Source organism: Poecilia reticulata, linkage group LG10 (assembly GCF_000633615.1).
Source record: "Poecilia reticulata strain Guanapo linkage group LG10, Guppy_female_1.0+MT, whole genome shotgun sequence".
NCBI classification, from domain to species: Eukaryota; Metazoa; Chordata; class Actinopteri; order Cyprinodontiformes; family Poeciliidae; genus Poecilia; species Poecilia reticulata.
The window spans coordinates 14,489,315-14,511,594 of NC_024340.1; the positions used below are offsets into that span (position 1 = coordinate 14,489,315).

The following is a 22,280-nucleotide window of genomic DNA, read 5'->3' on the forward strand; positions in this document are numbered from 1 at the left end:
TGTTTTATGACTAATTTTATTAATTTGTTATATGTTGGGTTAATGTGTCAATGTATTTTTAAAGATAAAAACAAAAATCTCCAAAACACCCATGCAGTACCTTTAAGACCCACAAAATAAAACATTGAAGAACTCATTGTTTAAATGATCTTTTTGTCTTTTATAATCAAATTTACAGACAAGATAATAATTAAAAATATTATAGGAAGCTTGAAGCAAAGATTGTTGGGGCAATCTTTTTTAGATTTTTCCTTCTTCATAAAGAGTTAACAAAATATGTCTTTAAATATTAACATCGTCAACACTGCTTTCAGAGCCCAAGATTTATCTACTTTCTTTGGATTGTAAGCCATGTAGCTTAAATATATTTAAAATTTAAACGTTTTTCAATAGAAAGTCTTTATGTTTTGCATTTTTGTAGTTAAATGTTTGACACCAGATCTGATAATTCTAAATAATTGCTTTTATGTACCAAAAAAATACCCCTAAAATTAAACAAAACTTCAGTGCTTTGGGTAGAAGCTTAAACAAGATATTTGCTGAAAGAACAGCGGTTCCTCTGAAATTCAATAATATAAAAAAATATCTCCGCATCAGGAATTCTTGACATTTGAACCAATAATTAATGTGCTGGAACTTTCAGATCCCAGAAAGATAGAAAAAAACGTGTGAAATATGGAGGAAACCATCTGCACAACGTGTCGTAGAGCCAAACCGCTTCCAGAAGAGTTAATAATGGATAACAGCATCAAAGAGGCTGAAGATACAAACCCCTACAGAGGCAGAACAATTACCTTCTTTGCTCTTCAGCTCCAATAAATTACAGGTCCTTCTCAAAAAATTAGCATATTGTGATAAAGTTCATTATTTTCCATAATGTAATGATAAAAATTAAACTGTCATATATTTTAGATTCATTGCACACCAACTGAAATATTTCAGGTCTTTTATTGTTTTAATACTGATGATTTTGGCAAACAGCTCATGAAAACCCAAAATTCCTATCTTAAAAAATCAGCTTATCATGAAAAGGTTCTCTGAACGAGCAGCTAACCTGATCATCTGAATCAATGAAGTAACTCAAACACCTGCAAAAGATTCCTGAGGCTTTTAAAAACTCCCAGCCTGGTTTATTACTCAAAACCGCAATCATGGGTCAGACTGCTGACCTGACTGCTGTCCAGAAGGCCATCATTGACGCCCTAAAGCAAGAGGGCAAGACACAGAAAGAAATTTCTGAACGAATAGGCTGTTCCCAGAGTGTTGTATCAAGGCACCTCAGTGGGAAGGAAAAAGTGAGGCAGAAAACGCTGCACAATGAGAAAAGGTGACCGGACCCTGAGGAAGATGGTGGAGAAGGACCGATTCCAGACCTTGGGGGAAGCAGTGGACTGAGTCTGGAGTAGAAACATCCAGAGCCACCGTGCACAGGCGTGTGCAGGAAATGGGCTACAAGTGCTGCATTCCCCAGGTCAAAGGTCAAGCCACCTTTGAACCAGAAACAGCGGCAGAAGCGTCTGACCTGGGCTACAGAGAAGCAGCACTGGACTGTTGCTCAGTGGTCCAAAGTACTTTTTTCGGATGAAAGCAAATTTTGCATGTCATTCGGAAATCAAGGTGCCAGAGTCTGGAGGAAGACTGGGGAGAAGAAAATGCCAAAAGGCCAGAAGTCCAGTATCAAGTACCCACAGTCAGTGATGGTCTGGAGAGCCATGTCAGCTGCTGGTGTTGGTCCAATGTGTTTCATCAAGGGCAGGGTCAATGCAGCAGCTATCAGGAGGTTTTGGAGCACTTCATGCTTCCATCTGCTGAAAAGCTTTATGGAGATGAAGATTTCATTTTTCAACACAACCTGGCACCTGCTCACAGTGCCAAAACCACTGGTATTACTGACCATGGTGTTACTGTGCTCAATTGGCCTGCCAACTCTCCTGACCTGAACCCCGTAGAGAATCTGTGGGATTTTGTGAAGAAAAAGTTGAGAGACGCAAGACTCAAAACTCTGGATGAGCTTAAGGCCATTGAAGCATCCTGGCCTCCATAACACTTCAGCAGAGCCACAGGCTGATTGCCTCCATGCCACGYCGCMKTGAAGGCTGCAAAAGGATTCCTGACCAAGTATTGAGTGCATAACTGAGCATAATTATTTGAAGGTTGACTTTTTTGGTATTAAAACACATTTCTTTTATTGGTTGGATGAAATATGCTAATTTTTTAAGATAGGAATTTGGGGTTTTCATGAGCTGTATCCCAAAATCATCAGTATTAAAACAATAAAADACCTGAAATATTTCAGTTGGTGTGCAATGAATCTAAAATATATGACAGTTTAATTTTTATTATTACATTATGGAAAATAATGAACTTCATCACAATATGCACATTTTTTGAGAAGGACCTGTACAGTCATAAATATTTTCAGAAGCAGCGTTGATGTTTTTGTTGCAGACGAAACAAATCATGTAACTCTTTGTTAAACATAAAACTTTTATTAATCAGGTTTTAAGCGAATGTAGTACACATATAAAGTCAAAATAAACAAATACAGGAAACTATTGCAGGTTTTTATTTCCTTTTCCCCGCTGTGGCCTCGGCTGCGGCGGCTGCAGCTGCTGCTGCAGCAGCCGCCTTCAGCTTCTCCTCTCTCTGCTCCAGGAAGACTTTGTACTCATCTGCTGAAAGGCTGGACAGGAAATAAAACAAAATTATCTCAAGGAAATACAGATTTACCACAACTTACCCCCATAAGTGTGAGCAATAAAAAGCTGTCGCCCTGTGGTTTAATCTTAATAAAACCAGACGATCAGACAGCGAACAAATGCAGCAGCGCTGAACCAACCATTTTCAGATGAATCCACCATTAATGAGGCAACGATAGGAATTTATCCTCTGAGGTTACAAGCAATAAATCATAATGTGCTGCAGCAGCAGGAGACGTTAGGTTTGACGGGTTTCAACAGATCCTTTGAAAACCATTTCATTAAGGAAGCAAAAGCAGAATGTCAGCGAATAATGAGAAATAGCAAAATAAACAGAGCAGCGTGTTTGTCATGAATGATAAGTACCTGTCTATATGAAAGGTAAAATGGTGCAGAGGAAGTTTGCTTACAAGCAATAATCTGGAAAAAATAACCAATTTGACCAATTGACTTTGATTTAGTTTCTAGGGTAAATTTCTTAGTACACTTAAAATAAGACAAAACTAACAAATAATTGTATTTATGTTATTTACTAAGGTGATTAGTGCTTGGTTGAATAATTTATTTTCTTTTTATAACATTTGACTGAAAGAAAGAGTCTGATCAATTAACTCATTATAATATATTGAACTTAAAACGACATTTAACCTCAAACAACATGAACCTGAATTTTAAGACTTAGTCAGATAATCAAGTGTATGTCCACAGGTAAACAAATAAAACATGATTTTCTACAAAATCTAATTGCAAACATGTGACAAATAAAACAATTTATACCCTTGTTGCTCTGTGAGGAAATTAGCTGTTTTGCAGATCAATAATTTGTAGACAAATTAAGGAAATTTCAGATCGTTAATGGCTGAATGAATGCATAATGAAGTCGTAGTTGTGATTTAAAACTCAAGAACGTCTCCATTTCAAATTGCAAATCTTCCCTTTTCACATTGAGAAACTTTCAATGTTGTAAAAACCTGCTTTGCTGCACATGTTTTTCTTTTTTATTAATCTTAAGAGCAAACAGCAAAAAAAATCCGGTATTAATAGTTTTGCGGTTTCTCTGCTGACCTCTAGTGGACATTTGAGGGCATAGCAACTTAATCTGAGAACTGGTGCTCAGGTTAGATTCTGATCTTACTCGTTGACAACTTGGATTCCCAGCGAGCGGGCTGAGCCGATGATGGTTTTGACAACTGTCTCGAGGGAGGTGTCCCTTATCTTGAAGCACTCGTCTTGACCTTTGACCTTCGCGATCTCGTACACGGCTTTCACCGACACCATCCCCGCCGTCTCGTGGCCTTCACAGTTACAAGAAAAAAAGAAAGCAATTTTCAGCTCGTGCAAGTCAGAGAAAGTTTTAGGGCAGCAAATAATGATTATTTTAGGAATCAATTAATTGATTACGTTGACGATTAATCAATTAATCTGATAAAGAAAAATGGAACTTATTGCAAACACTTGAGCAATATTTTTATACAATATTAAAAATATATTAAAAGATGCAAATATCAAATCATTTTATTAAGAGAATGCCAATTTTATTGCCTAAAATCAGCAACATAGCATTTCTTTAGCGAATACTTGATCATTTGTAGAAATTAATGCATCTACAGCTAAAATAATTCTTCAAATTTCTTTCAAATTTCTTCACATGAAGAAAGTTCAACCTTTCTGCTTAACCTACCAGATCAGGGCTGAGCTGATTATGATATTTTTTTGATTTACTGATTAATAATTGAATAACAAAAGGTCCTTAGAAAGAGATATTTTTACAGAATTTGAATCAGATGATGCTAAATCTGTCACTTTGTGTTTTTTTCTTTTTTAAATTTTTTTTTTACCTTAAATATAAAAAGCATAAATATTTTTGTACAGTTTTGGCTCAGTTGTTGCTCTGAGTGAGTTGCTCTTTCAGCAAATTGCCTTTTTTCAGTCTGTATACTCCAGGTTATGATTTAATTGATGATTGTTTCAACAAACAATTAATCACAATTAATTGTTTCGTTCCTACAATGTTTGCAGGAGTAAACAGAGTGAGTAGGAGGTGGATGAGAGAACAGATGCAGCTCTGATTTTTGGCAACAAGGGTGAGGATAGCTTGGAGCAAAAAGGTGGAAATCCAGGAAAAATCTTCTTCCTGTGTGAGCTGCAGTGCTCCCTCTTCTCATGAATAAAACATCTCAACACTGACTACATGGAGCGACGCCTGCCACAGCCAGGTTAGAGGACAACGCTCTCACCTGTCTTGCCGGCCCCTTTAGCGATTCCTGCTGCCTGTTTGAGGAAGTAAGAGACGGTGGGTTGGCCGATCTTCAGATCATACGTTCTGTCAGGCTGCAGAGACACAGAGCAACACAGAGCATAAAAAATCTCAACTCATCATTTCATCACAATTATTTACATTTCCACACATCAGAACCACAAATTTAATTCTTTGTCAATGAAATTTTGCAGAAAGTTTACAAATACTAGGATTGATTTATTTTTAAGAAATACATAGTTTCCATAAGTCTGAACCAGAAGTGAGCCGTGCCACTGAACCGCCATTTTGGTAGGTAAATCCAGTGCAAAGCATAGATAAACTGTGGATTCAAGACAAACAAAAAGAAAGTATGTAACAAAATTACTGCTGTTGGGATTGACCCAAATGAGATAGACAATGGAAACATGTCAGACAATGTGGACAAGCTGCCTCCAATCTCATACAGTTCACTACCTGTTGAACACAAAGAGTGTGTACAACATGACCTGAAATCAATGGACCCATACTATCAACATTTAAATGGATTTTTAAGGATGTACAAACTCTTCATGTGACTAACGAGACTGGCAGAGGAAGTACATGTAGTAACAAACATGTAGCCTACATGTCCTTGTTAGCTGGCAGATAAAAGCTACATTAGCTAAGCTAATTTTGCTAGTTCGGCAGTAAGTACTACAGTAAATATCACTGATATTTACCTTAGTATTACACAGAGGTGGATAGAGTACTTAAAAACTGTAACTGAGTAGTAACTGTAATGTACTTATACTGTTTATAAGTTAGATAGAAACGAGGCGAGAGCTAGTTCTAAGCTTGGGGCCTCTTCATTGTTGCCGTAGCAACTCCATAGCAACCGCCTGCCAGAGTGGCTGTCAGTTACAAAGTTCATGAAGTGTGAAGTCACATTTGCTACAGTATGGAACCTTCTAGTTTGTTTACTGCCTTTTCCTCTGGTCAGTCACATACGTTTTTTTTTTTGGATGAGGTACCCATAAGGGCAGAACTTTGACTCAGCAGGAAATTTACTGTTTTTGATTGTTGATTCAATGTTTCATGACTCTGTTTTTGTGTTTAATGATGTAAAGCACTTTGAAATGCCTTGCTGATGAAATGTTCTATATATATATAATTTGATTGATTGATTGATACTTTTAACATAATTTTTTCACTGCTTGAATAGAAAAATAGTTTCTAAATTAACAGTGACCCTAGAAGTTGGAATCGAACCGAACCACTACACGCTGAAATTGTCCAGCGATAAACGATAACATTGTTTTGTAATGGCTTAGTGAATTCAAGTGGGGAAGAAAATAAGTGGAGACTAGTTTATGCACAGTTTTATTTCTTGTGTAATAATTTGAGCACAACCTCTGCTCAGTAACTCTTTAAGACAGCCTGAGTGAAGGCAAGAATGCCAAACAGCAGAGGAAACGAGCCAAACGAGAGACCAGCCGGAGCGATCTGGAGTCCAGAACATACAGATGGTTTTATCTGGGCGAAGTGTCCTTGACTCTGTTTTTACAGGATGTGGTGAAGAAGAAAAATCCTCAGGCCTTGTTTTTACCTTGACAGGAACATTGATTTACAACGTGAACTTTAAAATATACGAGTCTGAAAATTGGTCTGTCTGTTGGCAGTTTTTCTGTTTCAAACTGAATCTGTTTTAAACAATTGTTGAAAATTTACACAATTCTGAGGCCAAAAACAAATTTTTTGTGTTCTATGGTTTTTTAAATGTATTCTAAGAACTTTTTCATCAGTTTGTTATATTGTATTTACTTCATAATTTTGCCTTTAAATAAAACATTTTATCTTACCTTTCTCTGTGTTTTATAGAAATGTATTTATAAATACATAATTTTTTATTTTTAAAAAGATTAATGTTTTTTGTAAGACAAATATTTCAAATTTTTCTGTTCTTCTATTCTGTTTTGAGAAAACTAAATTACAATTTTCTTGTTTTTATGTTTTTGCTAAGCTAGTATTTCATATGTTTTTAAAATATGTTTTAATATATATAAATATTTTTCTGTAAACAAACAACAAACCAAATGATCTTTGGATATTTTTTTTTTGCATTTTTTTTGCATTATTTTATTTTCAAAAGTTATAAAATTTTCTTTGAAACGTTTTTCTTTTGTTCTGTCTTTTAAGTGTACATATTTATACGTAAATCCTTGCTTTTAATGACTTTTCCATATTTTCTGGTGCAATGACATTTCTTAATTAAACTACAACAGTCGCTTATCTAAGGTCATTGCTACTTTTTTTCTTTTAACCCCTTCGCAGTGTACGCTCCAGATCACCAAAACACCAAAACCTGGTCACTAATTTCCTCTTAATTTCAATGTAAACACCAAAGGGTGTACTTAGTTTTTCACATGACTGCGTCTGTATTAAAGGATCTGCAGAGATGCTGGTTTTCATTCAAACCCTGGATGATTTGCCAAGTTTTAAAAGATTTAAAATGTTAAGTTTGTTCCTCTTTAGATTATTTTGGTCTCATATGAATCCTCAGAGGTACAGTTTGTTTTTATTCACATCTTTGCTGGGTCTCTTTACGGCAGGGAAAGCTTTTAAGACAGAAACAAACCATTGAGTTTGGACCTTGTTACGTGTGAATAATCGCCACTAAAAGCATCTTTTACACTCATTTCGTCCCCCGGTAATTTGATAAGACGCCCCAGCTAACTCTGGAGATGACAGAAAACCCCACATGCTCATAAAATGATAATAAACTCACTGGCTGTATTTCTATTTTCCTCTTTGCTCTCCTGCTCTCCATGCTGCCCTGAGGAGCAGAGTAAAAAATAATCTCATCAGCCTGACTGAGTTATTCTGACCCTTTTTTCTCTGCCACCTCGCTGTAAAAACAAAAACCGACACACTGATCCAATCAATAAATCATCTGGTGAAAAGTTTGCTTTGGATCAATTTTTATCTGTCTTATATAAAACAGCAAACAGGCGACCGTGGGCTGGACTGAGGCGACCCGACGGAGCTGGTGATTTGTCATCAGCATCGAGTTATCTACCAGCAGTGACCTTTCAGCAGAGGAAACTGAATTTTTCTCCATCTAGGGAGAAGCCGTTGCTTGTTATTGCTTGTTGAAGGTCCAGCCAGGAGTTTTTCAACAATTTTTATAAAATAAAACAAACATGTTTGCCGGGGGTTTTATGACGAGGGGGGAAAATAAATAAAAGAATAACAACAGCTTCGGTATGGGAGTTTTTAAAACGTCTTTAAAAAAACAATTGTGAGAAATACTCCTGAGTATCTTAGCAACTAGAATAGTGCAGCAAAGGAGATAAAAATATCTGCCTAGTTTTGTCCAAACATTATACTTTCTACAACATCACGCGTTTAAGCTATTACTAAAATAAAACTAGTTGTTTTAACCAGACTGTCAGTTTGCTTTGTTTGTTGGCTGAAATGTTCTAGTAACCACTGTATTAATGTAAATGACGACACTATTTAATATTACACTAATAATGGTTATTTATTATGTTTCCTTGAGCAGATTAGGAAAGATCTGTGGTCTATACAAAACATCACATTACATTTTGTGTGTACAGATAATAATGAGATTTTAGTCTGTTTTATGGCGTCTTGTCACTTTAAATCAAAATAAGCTTCTGCTGGCAACGACCCCCCCAGTGGGTTGCTAGGAGACAGGTGCAGCTCTGCTGGGGTTGCTAGGTAACCGTCTGGGCAGTGCCTGCTGATTTTTGACGTTACATTCCAGAGGTTTTTGAAACAACTCATCTTCGAGACACTAGAAGATGTATTTTTATTTATTTTTTAAGCATTTGGGCTGTTTTCAGGAGCAGCAGAAACCCAAAATGTGGATTTGTTCCTTTTGATATTTAATAAATATGAAGGTCATATATTACTGGTTTGTATCACCCTGCATACTGTATTGCAGATATGGCTGGAATTGTGCTTCTCTTTGCTTTAGAAAACCATTAACTGTTCGGTTTTTGTTTTTGTTTTCCATAGAAAGTGAACCTGACTCAGCCCTCAGATGTCTTAAGAGCAGATGAACAGTATCTGAATGTCATGTCTCTAAGAAATAGTATGTAACTTTTATTTTAAAAGATATCTCTTTTACATATTCATTAAAACTGTCACCTATTTGTGACAATGTGAGACAGATACTCTGTGAAAAAATCGATCTCTTCCTCCTATTCCCTGACCTATTATTGCCGTCTGGAGAAATATAGCCAAAAACAACCAATCAGAGCCAGGAGGAGAGTCTTAGCGCTGCCAATCAACCTTATGTACTCACTGCTAAATGTGGTAATGGTGGTAACAACTTACCATTACAGGAAAACCGTTTATCCACTGACACTGGTGGTTTTAGCATAGCCACCAGCGCCACACGGAGGGTGATTGACAACACTAAGACCCGCCTCCCAGTTCTGATTGATTGATTGTAGTTTGCATTGGGAGAAGGCAGAGGAAAGACATTTTTTTCACAGATTTTCAGTCTCTTACAAAACTGTTACGACATGGTAAGTTTCAACAAATATGTAAAAAAATATTTTTCACAAAAGTTGCATACTGCAGCTTTATTCATCATCCTTCAGTAGACACGTCCTTATACGCCAGCTTTCAGATGAATTGAAATGACCTTGATGGAGCTTAAATATTTTCTGTTCTGCTTCTGTATATGGTCGACTTAAGGAGTGAAAAACAAAGTCCAGAGAAAACTTTCAAAGCACCTGTAAATAAGTCAGGGGAAAGTATTGATTAAGGAGCGATAACCAGAAAGTCTGGCTCGTTAAAAGGAAAACATATTAGCATTATTTCTGCTCACTAAAAGCAAACTTTAGCTTCTCATGCAGAGGCAGCCATTTACCGCCATGTTTACCGTCACCGCTCCAGGTGATATTTATCTGTTAACCTTGTTCATATTTGCGTCTGTGATGAACTCTGCCGCCTGTTGACTGATGACTGGTGACAATTTCATCAGTCTCACAACAACAAGCGTCTTTAAACTCGAATGTACCTTGAACTTCTCAGTCTTTATCAAACCGGTGAAGAGAGACTGCTGAACAAAGCGTCTCCAGACTGAGAGAAGGACAATGCAGCTCCCTCTGTTGGCACAGCCGCAGTTAATTCAATATTTATTTATGCGCTGTGATGTGTCATAGTGATCCTTTATTGCCAGCTGAAACGCTGGAGCGCAGCATACAGATGAGCAGCTCAAATTCAGTCTGAAGGGTAAAAATCACTGGAAAGTGTGGAGTGTATCAAAAAAGTACTCACACCTCCAGGACTTAAACATTTTGTTACAGTGAAACCAAATATAATGTTATTTCTTTAAATTACATCAGCAGACAGGATGCCAAAAATCAAAAACTGACATTTGAAATTTTCACAAGTTTTTTTCTAGCAAATTTTCAAATTCAGAAATTTCTTGTTTTTTCTTGAACATTTCTGAGATTAATCTGATGATTTCTGAGCTTTTGGCAGAAATGTACTCCTCCTTTTTTGTATCTACGATGGCCCTAATGCGCCATCATGCTACTGCGCCCCATAACTGATTAAAAATAAAAAAGATCAGAAAGGAGAAAAATACAACAGCTCAAGTGGATGAAATAATAAAGGTCACATCACCAGTGTGGCAGCATTTTGGATATTTAAAATAAAAAACTAATCAATAATTATTAACATTGACTGAGAAGAAACGTTTATATTGTGATGTGTTTTCAGCCATACCAACCAACCCTCAAATATATTGCAATAAATGCGCAACTTATTTACAAATTAGGTCATTTTATAATTTTCTTTAGCTAAAAGCCACATTTTACAGACTCTCATTGGTAAAAAAAAGAGAAGAAAATCATGAATCCTTTTCATTCTAATTCATAACTGAGGATCATTTTCAGTTTATCTCTTCGATAAAACTCAACAAAACATGCTGAAAATGTGAGAAGTGGCATAAATACTTGCATAGCCATCTCCAGCTGTTGCCCTGTGGCTTCAGACTTCTTATTTAACGCACAGAAACGTTTGGCTCCATCTGCCCAAACTGCTCATTCGCCCTTTAAAGAGATCTGCTGGAAGCCGCTGATGCGCCGCAGCCGAAATGCAGCAGTAAAACGAACACATCTATACTAAACCCAGCATGCAGAGCAGCAACACCCACCAGCAGATGGCACTAATGCATAAGCCCCTGCTGTGCTGGCAGAGCTGTTGCTGGATATTGCGTTGGAGACTAAATTCATGCCTTTTAAAGGATTAGGCTCACCCCCCCTCTTTTCAGCACAAATCTCATTATAACGCACATTCAGCCGGCTGGGAGGACACAACTCCTGATTTGAAACAACACACAAAGTGAGGAGGAGGTATGACGAGTCAAAACAATATCTGCTGGAGTAAAATACAAACTAACACTCATTTTCTGAGTAAGTCCCGTCTCCTCTGTGTGTTTAATGTCTCTTGACTCCAAGCTCCTCTGGGCATTGTTGCTTCATTAATGAATGCAAATAGAAAGGCTTACTTCAGTGGTGGAGTATGAATAATGGAGGTGCTCCAGTGATGCTATGCAGCTTGCAGTGGGATTAACCCCATTTGTGGGAGGGATGGGTGTTAAGAGAGGAGGGTCAGAGATGGGTTAAAGAGACGCACCTTGACGTGGATCTTGATGGGAAGTGGGATGCCTTCCTTCAGCTCTTTGGTTTTCTCATTGAAGTCCTTGCAGAACTGCCCGATGGGGATCCCTTTCTGCATTTTATAAAAAAAAAAAAAAGAGATAAACATGAAAAAACGATGAACGGCTGCATTTAAAATGCATGAGCTCACAGATCATCCAGCTGAATATCCGTCAGAATACAGATGGCACAGCTGCTGTCAGTCAATCTGTCAAACGCCCGACTATATCCACACTGGGCTGAAGCGATTAATCGGATTCACAGCGATTAATTGTCAACTAATTTAGTAAACGATTAATCATTAACTGGAGTATATTGACTAAAAAAGCAACATATTCACAGCAGTTATTCAGTCAAAACTGTACAAATATATTTATATTTAAGATAAAAACACCTTTGCCTGTAAATATGTTTTACCCAAAACTCAAGTGGCACAGCTTCAGCTTCGCCAGTAGCTTCACTAAAAGTAATTATATATGATTGCACTTTAGGCAATAAAATGTTTCTTTTCTCATCTAAAAAAGGAACTAAATAATTTATTTGCATCCTTTAATTAATTTATAATACTGCATAGAAAAACCTAAAGTTAAATGAAAAATCAGTTAATTAGGCCAATTGTTTATTCAATTAATTGATTAATCGTCAGAATAATTAATAGAATAACTGATTACATTAAGGTGTTTTCACACTTCATAGTCCAGTAAACAAAAATTGCAACATTTGCTACATTTTTAGCTGCTGCGGTTCGCTTTCTCACTGCATTGTCAAATGAACCAAACCTTTTGAAGAACCTGTTCGCCTCCTCACCTGTGGGGGCGCTGCAACAAAAACTACTGAAGGAAAAAACATGAAAACCTATAAACAAAAATGAGTAGGATCAGGTTTTTGCAGTTGTAGGATTTCTCTTTTGTGTTTGGTGAAAGACCACAAGCGGTTTGTTTTGGTTGCATTTACCCAGAATGCCTTGCGCTGTAGTCCACTTTCTGTTTCTGGAGCAGTCTCCGGTCTGCCTGTCATTCACATTATGCATTCAAACCGCACCAGAGTTCACTTCAATCAAACATAAACCGAGGTTTATAGGCGGATCAGAGTTCATTTTTTTAGTTTGATTGTGCGTTCACACCTCCCAAAACTAACTGAACTTTCTAGACAAACAAACTGGAATTCATTTAAAACAGACTAAGAGTGCATTCACAGCAGCCCCGTTTAGTTTCCTTTAATGAAACTATAGTCAGTTTGCCAAGGAAGTCCGGTTCATTTGGCGAGGTGTGAATGTGCAAGCGGAGTCTAATGTGAACCAAAAGGGCGAACTCTGGTTCACCTACAATCCTTGGTCCCGGTTGAAGTGAACTCAACTGATCTGCGGTTCAAATGCAGATTTAAACGTCACGCATACCGGAGACGGTACTAAAAGCAGGAAGTGGATGAAATCGCTTGGCATTCTGGGTCAATAGAGCTAAAATAAATGTGCCAGTCTAGTACTCGCAGAAGAAATTTCTTATGCTTTTTTTGTTTTACCAAAAACAAAATCCTACAATCGCTAAAATTTGATGCTAATCCAGTTTTGTTTACATTTTGTGAAGAGAAAGTTGTGCTCAGAGGTTTCTTCTGAGGCTTTTGTTTCGTTTCTTTCTTTCCAGGTGCAGCGCCACCACAGGTGAGGAGGGGAACAGGTTTTCCATTTAGTTTAGAAAACCTGTTCAGCTGAAAACAGCGGAAACCCAACAGCTGAAAACGTCACAAATTTTGCAATTTTGATCCCCAATCGAACAGAGTCTACCGGACCATCAGATGTAGGAATGCCCTGGAGTAATCCATACATGTGAGTGGTCCAGGAAGTGAGTCCAGGCCGCGCTGTCACCGCAGCTATGACTGAATGCATGTTGGGGCCCGGAGCCAGAGCGACCTGGTGATGAACGAGCTTCCATTTTCCTGGCTCCTGCAAGGCCAACCGGAGCGAAAGCAAAATGGATGGGTGACATTAAGTCAACACCCGGCCAACGCTGCGTTTCTCTGCGCAGCTGAAATCAGGGGCAAAGACTAATAAAGAATCAAATTAATGCAGCCGAATTTTAAGCTGACCTTCACCCGCCATCTTTCCCCAAAGGCAACACGCTGATTGAAGTGTTCATTTTGGAAATGAGCGGGTGAAAAAGGGAAAAAACGTTTTTTTTATACAGAGTTTAATGGAGTTGTGAGCCTTTGCTGCTCCACAACAGAGCAGAACCCGCTTTAATAATGACTCTGATGAAAAGTCAGTCACCCTGAGACATCCGTCAATGACAGGCTGGGTAAAGACATTTATACGAAGCTAACGGAGCGGCAACTTCTGCGAACATCATCTCTCCACTAAAGGTTCCAGGAAGCACCTGATGAATGCAAATCAGCCGCTGCATCTCTGTCACTTCATTAGCGCCTAAAATGCTCCGCGTTTCCCGCTAGCTTCTCTTTACAAACACAACAAAGTGATGTTAAAATAACAAGCAGGTTAGATTTTTTTTTTTTTTTTGGGTATCCAGATTAGAAAATCATAAAGGAGTAACGAAGCACACCCCCGTCCCTGGAGTCCTCAGGCTTTACCTTCCCTCCCCTTCCTACTAATTAATCGTAATCCCATGTGGCAAGCTTCTCCCCCTCTCATAAAACAACACAGGAAAGGTAAACAAGGAGGGATGGAGCGGTACAGGAAAGTCTAATTAAATATGGATTAATATAAAGGCTGTGATGTTGGGCATGAGTCAAAGCAAACCCTCGGGCTCTGCCTTGCACATTCAGCTCCCGCTCCTTTCCCTCTGTTCAGCCCCTGTCGGATAACGATCTCTCCAACAGACTCAGACAGGCTTTCATTCGCCACACAAAGCCATGAAAAAAGGCCAGGAGATAAAGCCTGACACCTCCAAAACGTGCTTAAGAGCGGACAGTAGTGGAGAGAGCGCTAAAGATAGAGAAGCACAGCGAAAATACATGAAAAGAAGCAGAGAGAGTCACGGACATGACCCACCAGAGAGAGATGATTAGAATGCAATAAGCTGATTTAGAAAAGTACAGATGCATCTGTCTGCGTCCAGCTGCTCCTGCATTTAACATCTGTATCTCCTAGTTCTACAAGCAACTGGAGGCGGATCTTGACCCGATTTAGACGACTTGACTCGAGGTTTCTCTTCACCACAAAGGATCTTATCTGGCGGAGTCTGAGCTTAGACTCAACACACACTGCAAAAAACACAAAATCTTATGTATGTTTTTAGGTCTACTGCAAAAACACTTCCAATAAGACAAAATTAATTACGAGCACATTTTCAGCAAAATATAGGAGCTTATTTTAGGTCAGTAATTTCTTAATATTGATGAAAAATAGCTAGTTCCATTCTCAGATTATGTCACTTATAACAAGACATTTTAATGTTGTTTTAAGTTAAATAATCTGCCAATGGATAAAGTAAAATTTTCTCCAAACTGTTACCAGAAAGTTGGGAGGATTGTGAAAATGTCCTCATACAACGAAGCCTTAAGAGTTTGTTTTGCTAGAACAAAATGGCCAACCCAACTTTTTAAAAATGGTTTAGCCTGAAGGAAGATTTGAACTCTGCGACGCCGTAACTTTCTCCAGCTGAACAGAAACAAAACTGGAGTTATCTCTGGATGCAAAGAGGAACAGTCTAGAGTCAACACACAGCTTCAGTCTGCAAAAACACAAAATCTAACCAAGTGTTTTTGTCTAGTAGTTTATATTTCCTCGCCAAAAATATCAATACACTTAAATTAAGACAAAACTAACTTAAACGTAACTTTTCAGCAAGATAAAGGAACTTGTTTTAGGGACTTATTTATAATTTCACTTGAAACAAGACATTTGCCATCAATATTAATGAAATATTGACTTAAAACAAGTTCCTACATCTTGCTGAAAAGTTACTTTAAAGTTAGTTTTGTCTTTATTCTAGTGTACTAAGATATCTGCACTAGAAGCTAGTCCAAAATACTTTGTCAGATTTTGCTTTATTTTGCAGTGTGGAGCTAGAAACTAGTGATCAGGCCTGAAATCTGCTTCTGAACCTTCAGAGACACATAAATACAATTATAAGGTCGGTTTTCTATCACCTGAAAATGATTTTTAGGATTAGAGGAGTCATTTTTTCTCCCAGTGCTAACTAGAAGCAACCAATCAGAGCCAGGAGGCGGGTCTTAGCGCTGTCAATCACAATCTCGTGTGAAGCTGCTTTCACTTTCACTTCCGTCTTGCTCTTTGCTCCTCTGCTGCTAGCATAGGATGTTGTTAATGCTAAGGCTAGTTAGCATGACACCGTTTTATAGCAGCATTAAGTTGGTTCTTGCATTAGCACATTTCGCAGGGCATACATGAGGATGATTGTCAGCGCTAAATGTTTCTGAGCAGAATTCATTGCGATGTTTAATAAAATTTTTTATTAGATCAGAAATTTCATAAATGGAATTTGAAACAAGAATTTAAATTATTCTAAAGGAAAATAAGTAGTTATTTTAACTTGATATTGTTAAAATAACAGAGAAATGTGAGGGCAGTTTCATTCAGTTTAAATTCCAAAGATAAGTTAAAACTCCCAATTTCAGATTAATGAGCTATCAGAACTTAAAAAACAAACAAAATTAGACAACTTGTTTCTTGTTGTTAAATCGACCTCATGAACGTTGATTTCCGAGTTTAAACCGAAACACTTGTCTTGTTGACTTAAATTGCATTTTGAAGGTGATGAACCTTCCTTTTCAAGTTAAATGTTTTACAGTGCGCCTCTAAACGCTGGTAGACGTCCGGCCAACGTCTAAGCTACACAGTTCAATAATTTGCCTGCAGTAATCTGTGGGACTGAACCCGGTCTGTCCTGCAGTCTTTGAACGCAGCACGGAGTTTGGCATGCCATGAAAGCCTCGTTGATGGTTGGCTCCTCCAGCTCCACATGACATTTATCAGCGAGAAGAGAACTGGAACGGCAACATCCATGCGCCGGCCAAATTGCTAACCCCGCTCACCGCATCTGAGCATCTAATCATCCACAGGCTCAAGCTGCCGGATAAACCCTCGTTTCTCAACCGTGGCTGATTAGGAGCTCTCCAGAATAAAATGGCTGCAGCCCTTGAACCGCGGCGGAGGCCTTCCACGCCGCTGCCCGTGGACAAGGACGTCTTCAAAGCCCTTTGAGATCCTGGGCGGCGGGATTAGACACTAATCTAAGACGATATTTCCTCGCTGTCAAATGCGCAGTTGAGTAATTGCGATTCGAAACCAGCGCGGCGGGATGAGTTTTATTACTCGTAATTATAGGAGCAATTAGACATTCGCAATTAAAATGTGAGGAGTTTCCGTTTGATTCGACCCTTTTGCTGCTGCCGCCGCTGTCTTTTCTGACACTCCGTCCCTGTTAATGTGATTGGCCTTTCAGCTTCACTAACTCTTTTTAACAAGATGTAGCGCTGGCGTGGAAGTGGGGAAAGAGACAGCTGAGGTATATGGAGGCTGTCTGAGTGCAGCCAGCGACTGTGGTCAATATTTGAACAGTGGTGGACGGAGGGTCCTCATGAATACGGCGAGAGCGCTGCGATGTTTATGCATGAACACTGTGTCCTTGTTTTCTTCTGATGAGACGCTTTAGAGGGGAGATGTGAGCTGCTGACGCCGCGAAACGCTCACCGTCTTCTTCTCTTCCTCATTTGTCGTCACATCAAAACGTTTATAAATTATAATGCTAAACAAATACAAACTAAATGATTCACTGAGGGTGAAATGTCCCCAAACCAACTTTAATAAATGGTTGGGTGTCTGAATCTCCCTCAGGATGTCAGGCCCCAAGCATCACACTACCACCGCCTTGTTTCTCTGCAGGTATTCGATTTTACTGGAATGATCAATTTTATGAAACATGGACGAACAGAAGAAAGAAAGGCTGGATGAAAGAAATAAAGGACAAGAGAAAGTATGATAAGGTGAAAAAGAAAGAAGAAAGGACAAAAAAAGGATGAAGAAAAAAGTTTAAAGGAAGGAAGAAAGGATGATGGACGACAGAAAGAAACAAGGAAAGAAAGAATTGAAGAAAAAAAGGACAAGAGACAGGATAAAAGTAAGAAAGAAAAGCCAACAGAAAGAAAGGAACAACAAAAAAGGATGAACGAAAGAAAGGACAAATGGATGAAAGAAAGAATGGATGAAAGGAAGGATGAACAAAACGGGCAAAATGCTAAAAAGAAAAAATGGATGAAAGAAGAGATGAAAGAAAGAGGATGAAATGATGGATGGATGACATAAATAAAAAAGAAAGAAGGAACAGAAGAAAGGCTGAATGAAAGAAATAAAGGACAAAGGAAAGGACGAAAGGAAGAAAGAAAGATAGAAAAAAGAAAGAAAGGATGAAAGGGAGAGAGAAAGAAGAAGGACAAAAGAAAGAGAGCGAAAGAGAAAAAGACAAAGTTGCAGCAACAGGCCAATCAAATATGAAGGTAAAGTCTGGGGGTAAAAGCCGGGGCAGGCAGCAGGATTAATTGCCCCTGGGCTTGGAGGGCAGCTGATGAATTACCCCTGGCAGTCGGCATGGAGGTCGGCGACGGAGGTGTTGGAGTGAAGAAGAGGTGGAGGGAGGCGAGGTTAATTAAACCCTTTAGTGTGAACCGCTCTCATTCATTACCTTCATTAACTCGTTCATTTAATCTGCGGCGCCGTTTTATCACGCGCTTCCCGCCGCGGCGGATCCGGTTTCAAGCCGAAGCCCTTCGTTTGCAGGGGGCCGAGATAACCAGGTTACCAAAAACCACAAAACACCGTTTAAAGAGACACACGCTGCTAAACGCTTGAAATCAACTCTGAGCTTTACAGGGTGGAATCAGATTTAAAAATGGAAAATAGAAACGAGTTTCAGAGAGAAATAAAAGAGCAAATGGAAACTAAAACAGCTAAACCGCTTTTTAAAATGTATTCAGGTTATCTTTGATATTAAAATATTTAATTATCTGAAATGTTTAAATGTGAAAAAAAAGACATTTGTACAAAGGGAAACATTTTTACAAAACAAACAGTTTGAGGAAAAGATGAACAAAAGGATGGATGAAAGGATGGATGGATGAAAGAAAGGCTAAAGAAGAAAGGACAAAGGGGAGAAAGAAAAAAGACAAAAGAACGGATGAAAGGAAAAAAGCAAGAAAAAGACGAGGAACAAACAAAAGAAAGAACAAACGGAAGGATGGAAGAAAGAAAAGGACAAAAATGGACAAAAGAAAGAAAGAACAAATGGAAGGATGACATGAAAGGCGACAGGAAAATAAAAGCGATTTTGAAAAGAGCCGGTCAAATCAGTGGAAACTCAGCAGAGCAAAAACAAATCTGGGATTTGTTTTTAGAACAAAAACCAGGTAAGCCTCTCATTCATCGGGGGTTTCTATTGTTGCTCTAAATAGACACAACCTTCCCGCTCTGTTTGCACCTGGCACCAGAAGAAGAAGAAGAAGAAGAATCAGCCTTTTGAGGGCCGGGTGAAAGCAGAGCGAGCGGCGAACAAAATGGATCGCACAACTACAAAACATCCCATTTTCAACTCCATTAGGCCGCCCTCACAGACGCCACACTGTTGTGCTTTTTGCCACTTCACATGATTAATCACGTGCGGCGGCTGAACTGCAGGCGGCGGAGACGAATGGAGGGAAGAAATAACGCATCGACACACACACACACACACACACACACACACACACACACACACACACACACACACACACACACACACAAACCCGAGTGTCAGGTGAGGGGATGGAGTCAAAGAGACCTGCTGACATCTGGTTTGAGTCTGTCATGGAAACCGCTCAGAGTATTTATGGAGCAGCAGGGAGATTTTTATCTTCAAGAGCGAAAACCTCAAAGGTTTTGTTTGACGTCTGGCTGCAGATTTCTTATTTTCTAAGAATACTGGATGAATCCACTGCAAAAACACAAAATGTACAAAGTCATTTTGTCTAGTTTCTAGTGTGAACATCTTCAAGGGGCGTATTATGTTTTCAAGCCACATTGTGTCATTTTATTACACAATTAACTATGCTAACTTCAGTTGTGAAAAATGCTCTACATGAAACATGACTTATAAAAAAAACTTTATTTTGTACTTTAATGCCTTGAAATTGGGCCTCTGTCTCTTTAAGAAACTCCTGCTCTTTCTGAAGTCATCACAACATGGCTGCAGCATCATGTGTTTTCCAGCCACTTAATATCATTTTATCGCACAGTCAATTAACCATCGTACCTTCAGTTGATGTAAAACTGAAATTATATTTGACAAACATCAAAGAAAACATACATTTTACTTTTAAATTGGGCCTCGTCTCTGTTGGACAAAAATACGTTCAAACATGTGGAAATGTCCAATTAGTGTGAATACTTTTCCTGTTCCGTTTGTGTTTGCACAGTGCTGTTTGTGCTTCATATGAAGGTTTATTAAGGTGTATTAATATAATTATTCCCCTCATTTGCAGGATTTTAGTTGAAGCTAAAAATGCACCAAAACTTGCAAGATTCTGGGAACAAAATGTTTCCATGCATCCCTGCTGCAAAGGAAACGGCTATAAAAGTTACATTCAGGCTCTGCTGTCAACCACACATCACATAAAACTAAAGGTTGCTCAAATGCACTTCTGCTACAAACCAGAGAGGATTTCTGTCTCTCGCTGTTTGTCCCCTTTCTGCAGATTCTCGTGCGGCTCTGTTTATTGATTACACAGAACAAGCCTCTCCAACTCCTTCTCTCTGCTGGAGCCGAGCTGCTCCAGGCTTCATTATCAGCTACCTGCAGAACTGTTGGCAATCAGCTTGAATTATGGGCAACACAAGAGCCAGATTTTGACAAGGAAGATTAATGTTTGGAGTTAAAATCAGGCGGCATCTCTGGTTGAGGCCTCTTGCCGTGATAAGTTGGAGTAAGAGCATGAAAATGACTCCTGCGTGTTTGTGGAGGTCACTGCGTGTTGCACGGCTCTCTGTTGACAGACTGTAACCTCATACGTCCTTCCAAACTTCCCCCAATCATGTCCGAGGCAGAAAGTGATGAGTGCACAGTACTGTGGACAGCCGGGCCGCCTGGCTGCCCACTCGTCTATTCTCCAGCTCTCCATCTTTTATTTTTTTTCCTTTGCGAAAGTGAGCCAGTGAGCGAGTGACCTTCAACCACACCCAGTGGGAAGAAGAAAAGACAAGAAGGGAAAGGAGATGAAGCGGCATGGATAGAAAAAAAAAGAGGACGACTTGAAAAGCACATACGCTATTATGAAAAAATAAAACACTGGAGTGAGGAAAATGGAAAATCTCTCCTCTCTTGGAAGCCATCGGAGCGGGGAGCTGAATCTGACAAGAAAGATGACTCTCCATCGCTCTTCTCTCCAGTCTGATTAAACCTCTCACTCCACAATAAACCCAACACTCTGCAAGCCTCAGAAATGAGCAGAGCTGAGGACCTGAGCCTTGGCTAAAAATGTTAAAACCTTGAGGCTACAGTGACGCCGTGACATTCAAAATGTGTCTGACAAAGGAACTGAAATTGAATTCTTGAAGACGTAATGAGCCAGACGTTTCCAAAGATTCATTTTTCCCAACAAAATCTGTCTGTGAAAATTCCCAATCCTCCTGTTTGAACACGCACAAAGCCGCCAAAAAGAAGTTAATCTACAACAGAAGGATAATTTCCTGGTGTGACGAAGGCAGTGAGCAGACAGAAGAAGGGCTAATTAAAGTTGTAACATCTGCTTTTGGAGCTCTAACTCTGTCTGCAGGCTAGAAACATCTTTCGCTCCACTTCCGCTGCTTCTCCTTTAAGCGATGATGGGTAAAATAAGCTTTCTGCAGAAAAACAAAATCAGGTTCTGAAAGCAGTGACGGCTTTTGATATGGGTCATATCCAAACCTCCCGTCTGTCAGCAGGAGGAACCAGATCTCAGGAAGAATAGAAATCCATCAGCTGCATCATAATGTTTGTTGAAACTCTATTTACAAGCCCAGTTCATTAAAAGTCAGACAAGCAAATATAATTTATTTTAGTCTACTTTACGATCTTTCAGAATGAGCGTTTTTAAGGCGTCTTGTCACTTCAAATTGAAATAAGCTGCTCCTGGCCAAACCCCCCAACTCACACATAAAAATGGCTGCCAACAGATGCACAACTATACAACTGTACATCTTTGAAAAGCATTAGTAGAGCCTCTTGCACAACCAACAAGATTGCAGCAAGTGGTTTCTGGATGGTAAGTCAACTACCAAACAATTGGCTTTTCCAGCTGCCATTGTACAGCACATAGAGTGGTAAAACCAAACAAGGGTTGCTAGGTGACGTGTGACTTAACACACAGTGTGACTTAACAATCAGGAGGTTTTAGATGTGGCTCGTTTTCAAGACACCAAGAAATATAAACTTATTGCCAAAAAACGGCTGTTTTTAAAAAAAAAATTTTTATGCCCAAATGCCAACTGGTAGCATTTGCTACCCATCAGTAGCAAACGCTACTGGTGCGTAGCATTGGGTGGGTAGCATCGAGTGCAATGTGCCAAGCAGAACTGCACCCAGATTAGTGCAAAATATTATTTACGTTACGTGCTTCTAAAAAAAAAAAGTGAATTGGCTAATATATATATGAAGAAATCGATCTCTTGATTCTTCCAGTGCA

General features: G+C 39.0%; 1 protein-coding gene across 2 annotated transcripts in view; it reads right to left on the bottom strand.

The window, feature by feature from the left end:
* Positions 1-2,467: 2,467 nt before the first annotated feature.
* mrpl11 (mitochondrial ribosomal protein L11) overlaps positions 2,468-22,280 on the bottom strand; it is an 83,740-nt gene continuing 63,927 nt past the window's right edge. For both annotated transcript variants that reach the window (XM_008420794.2, XM_008420795.2), the window contains exons 3-6: positions 11,596-11,691; positions 4,937-5,030; positions 3,835-3,994; positions 2,468-2,683 (exon numbers count right to left, since the gene is read on the bottom strand). In XM_008420794.2, the coding sequence (XP_008419016.1) occupies positions 2,566-2,683; positions 3,835-3,994; positions 4,937-5,030; positions 11,596-11,691 (468 nt within the window). In that variant the 3' untranslated portion in view covers positions 2,468-2,565. The remainder of the gene's footprint in view (positions 2,684-3,834; positions 3,995-4,936; positions 5,031-11,595; positions 11,692-22,280) is intronic.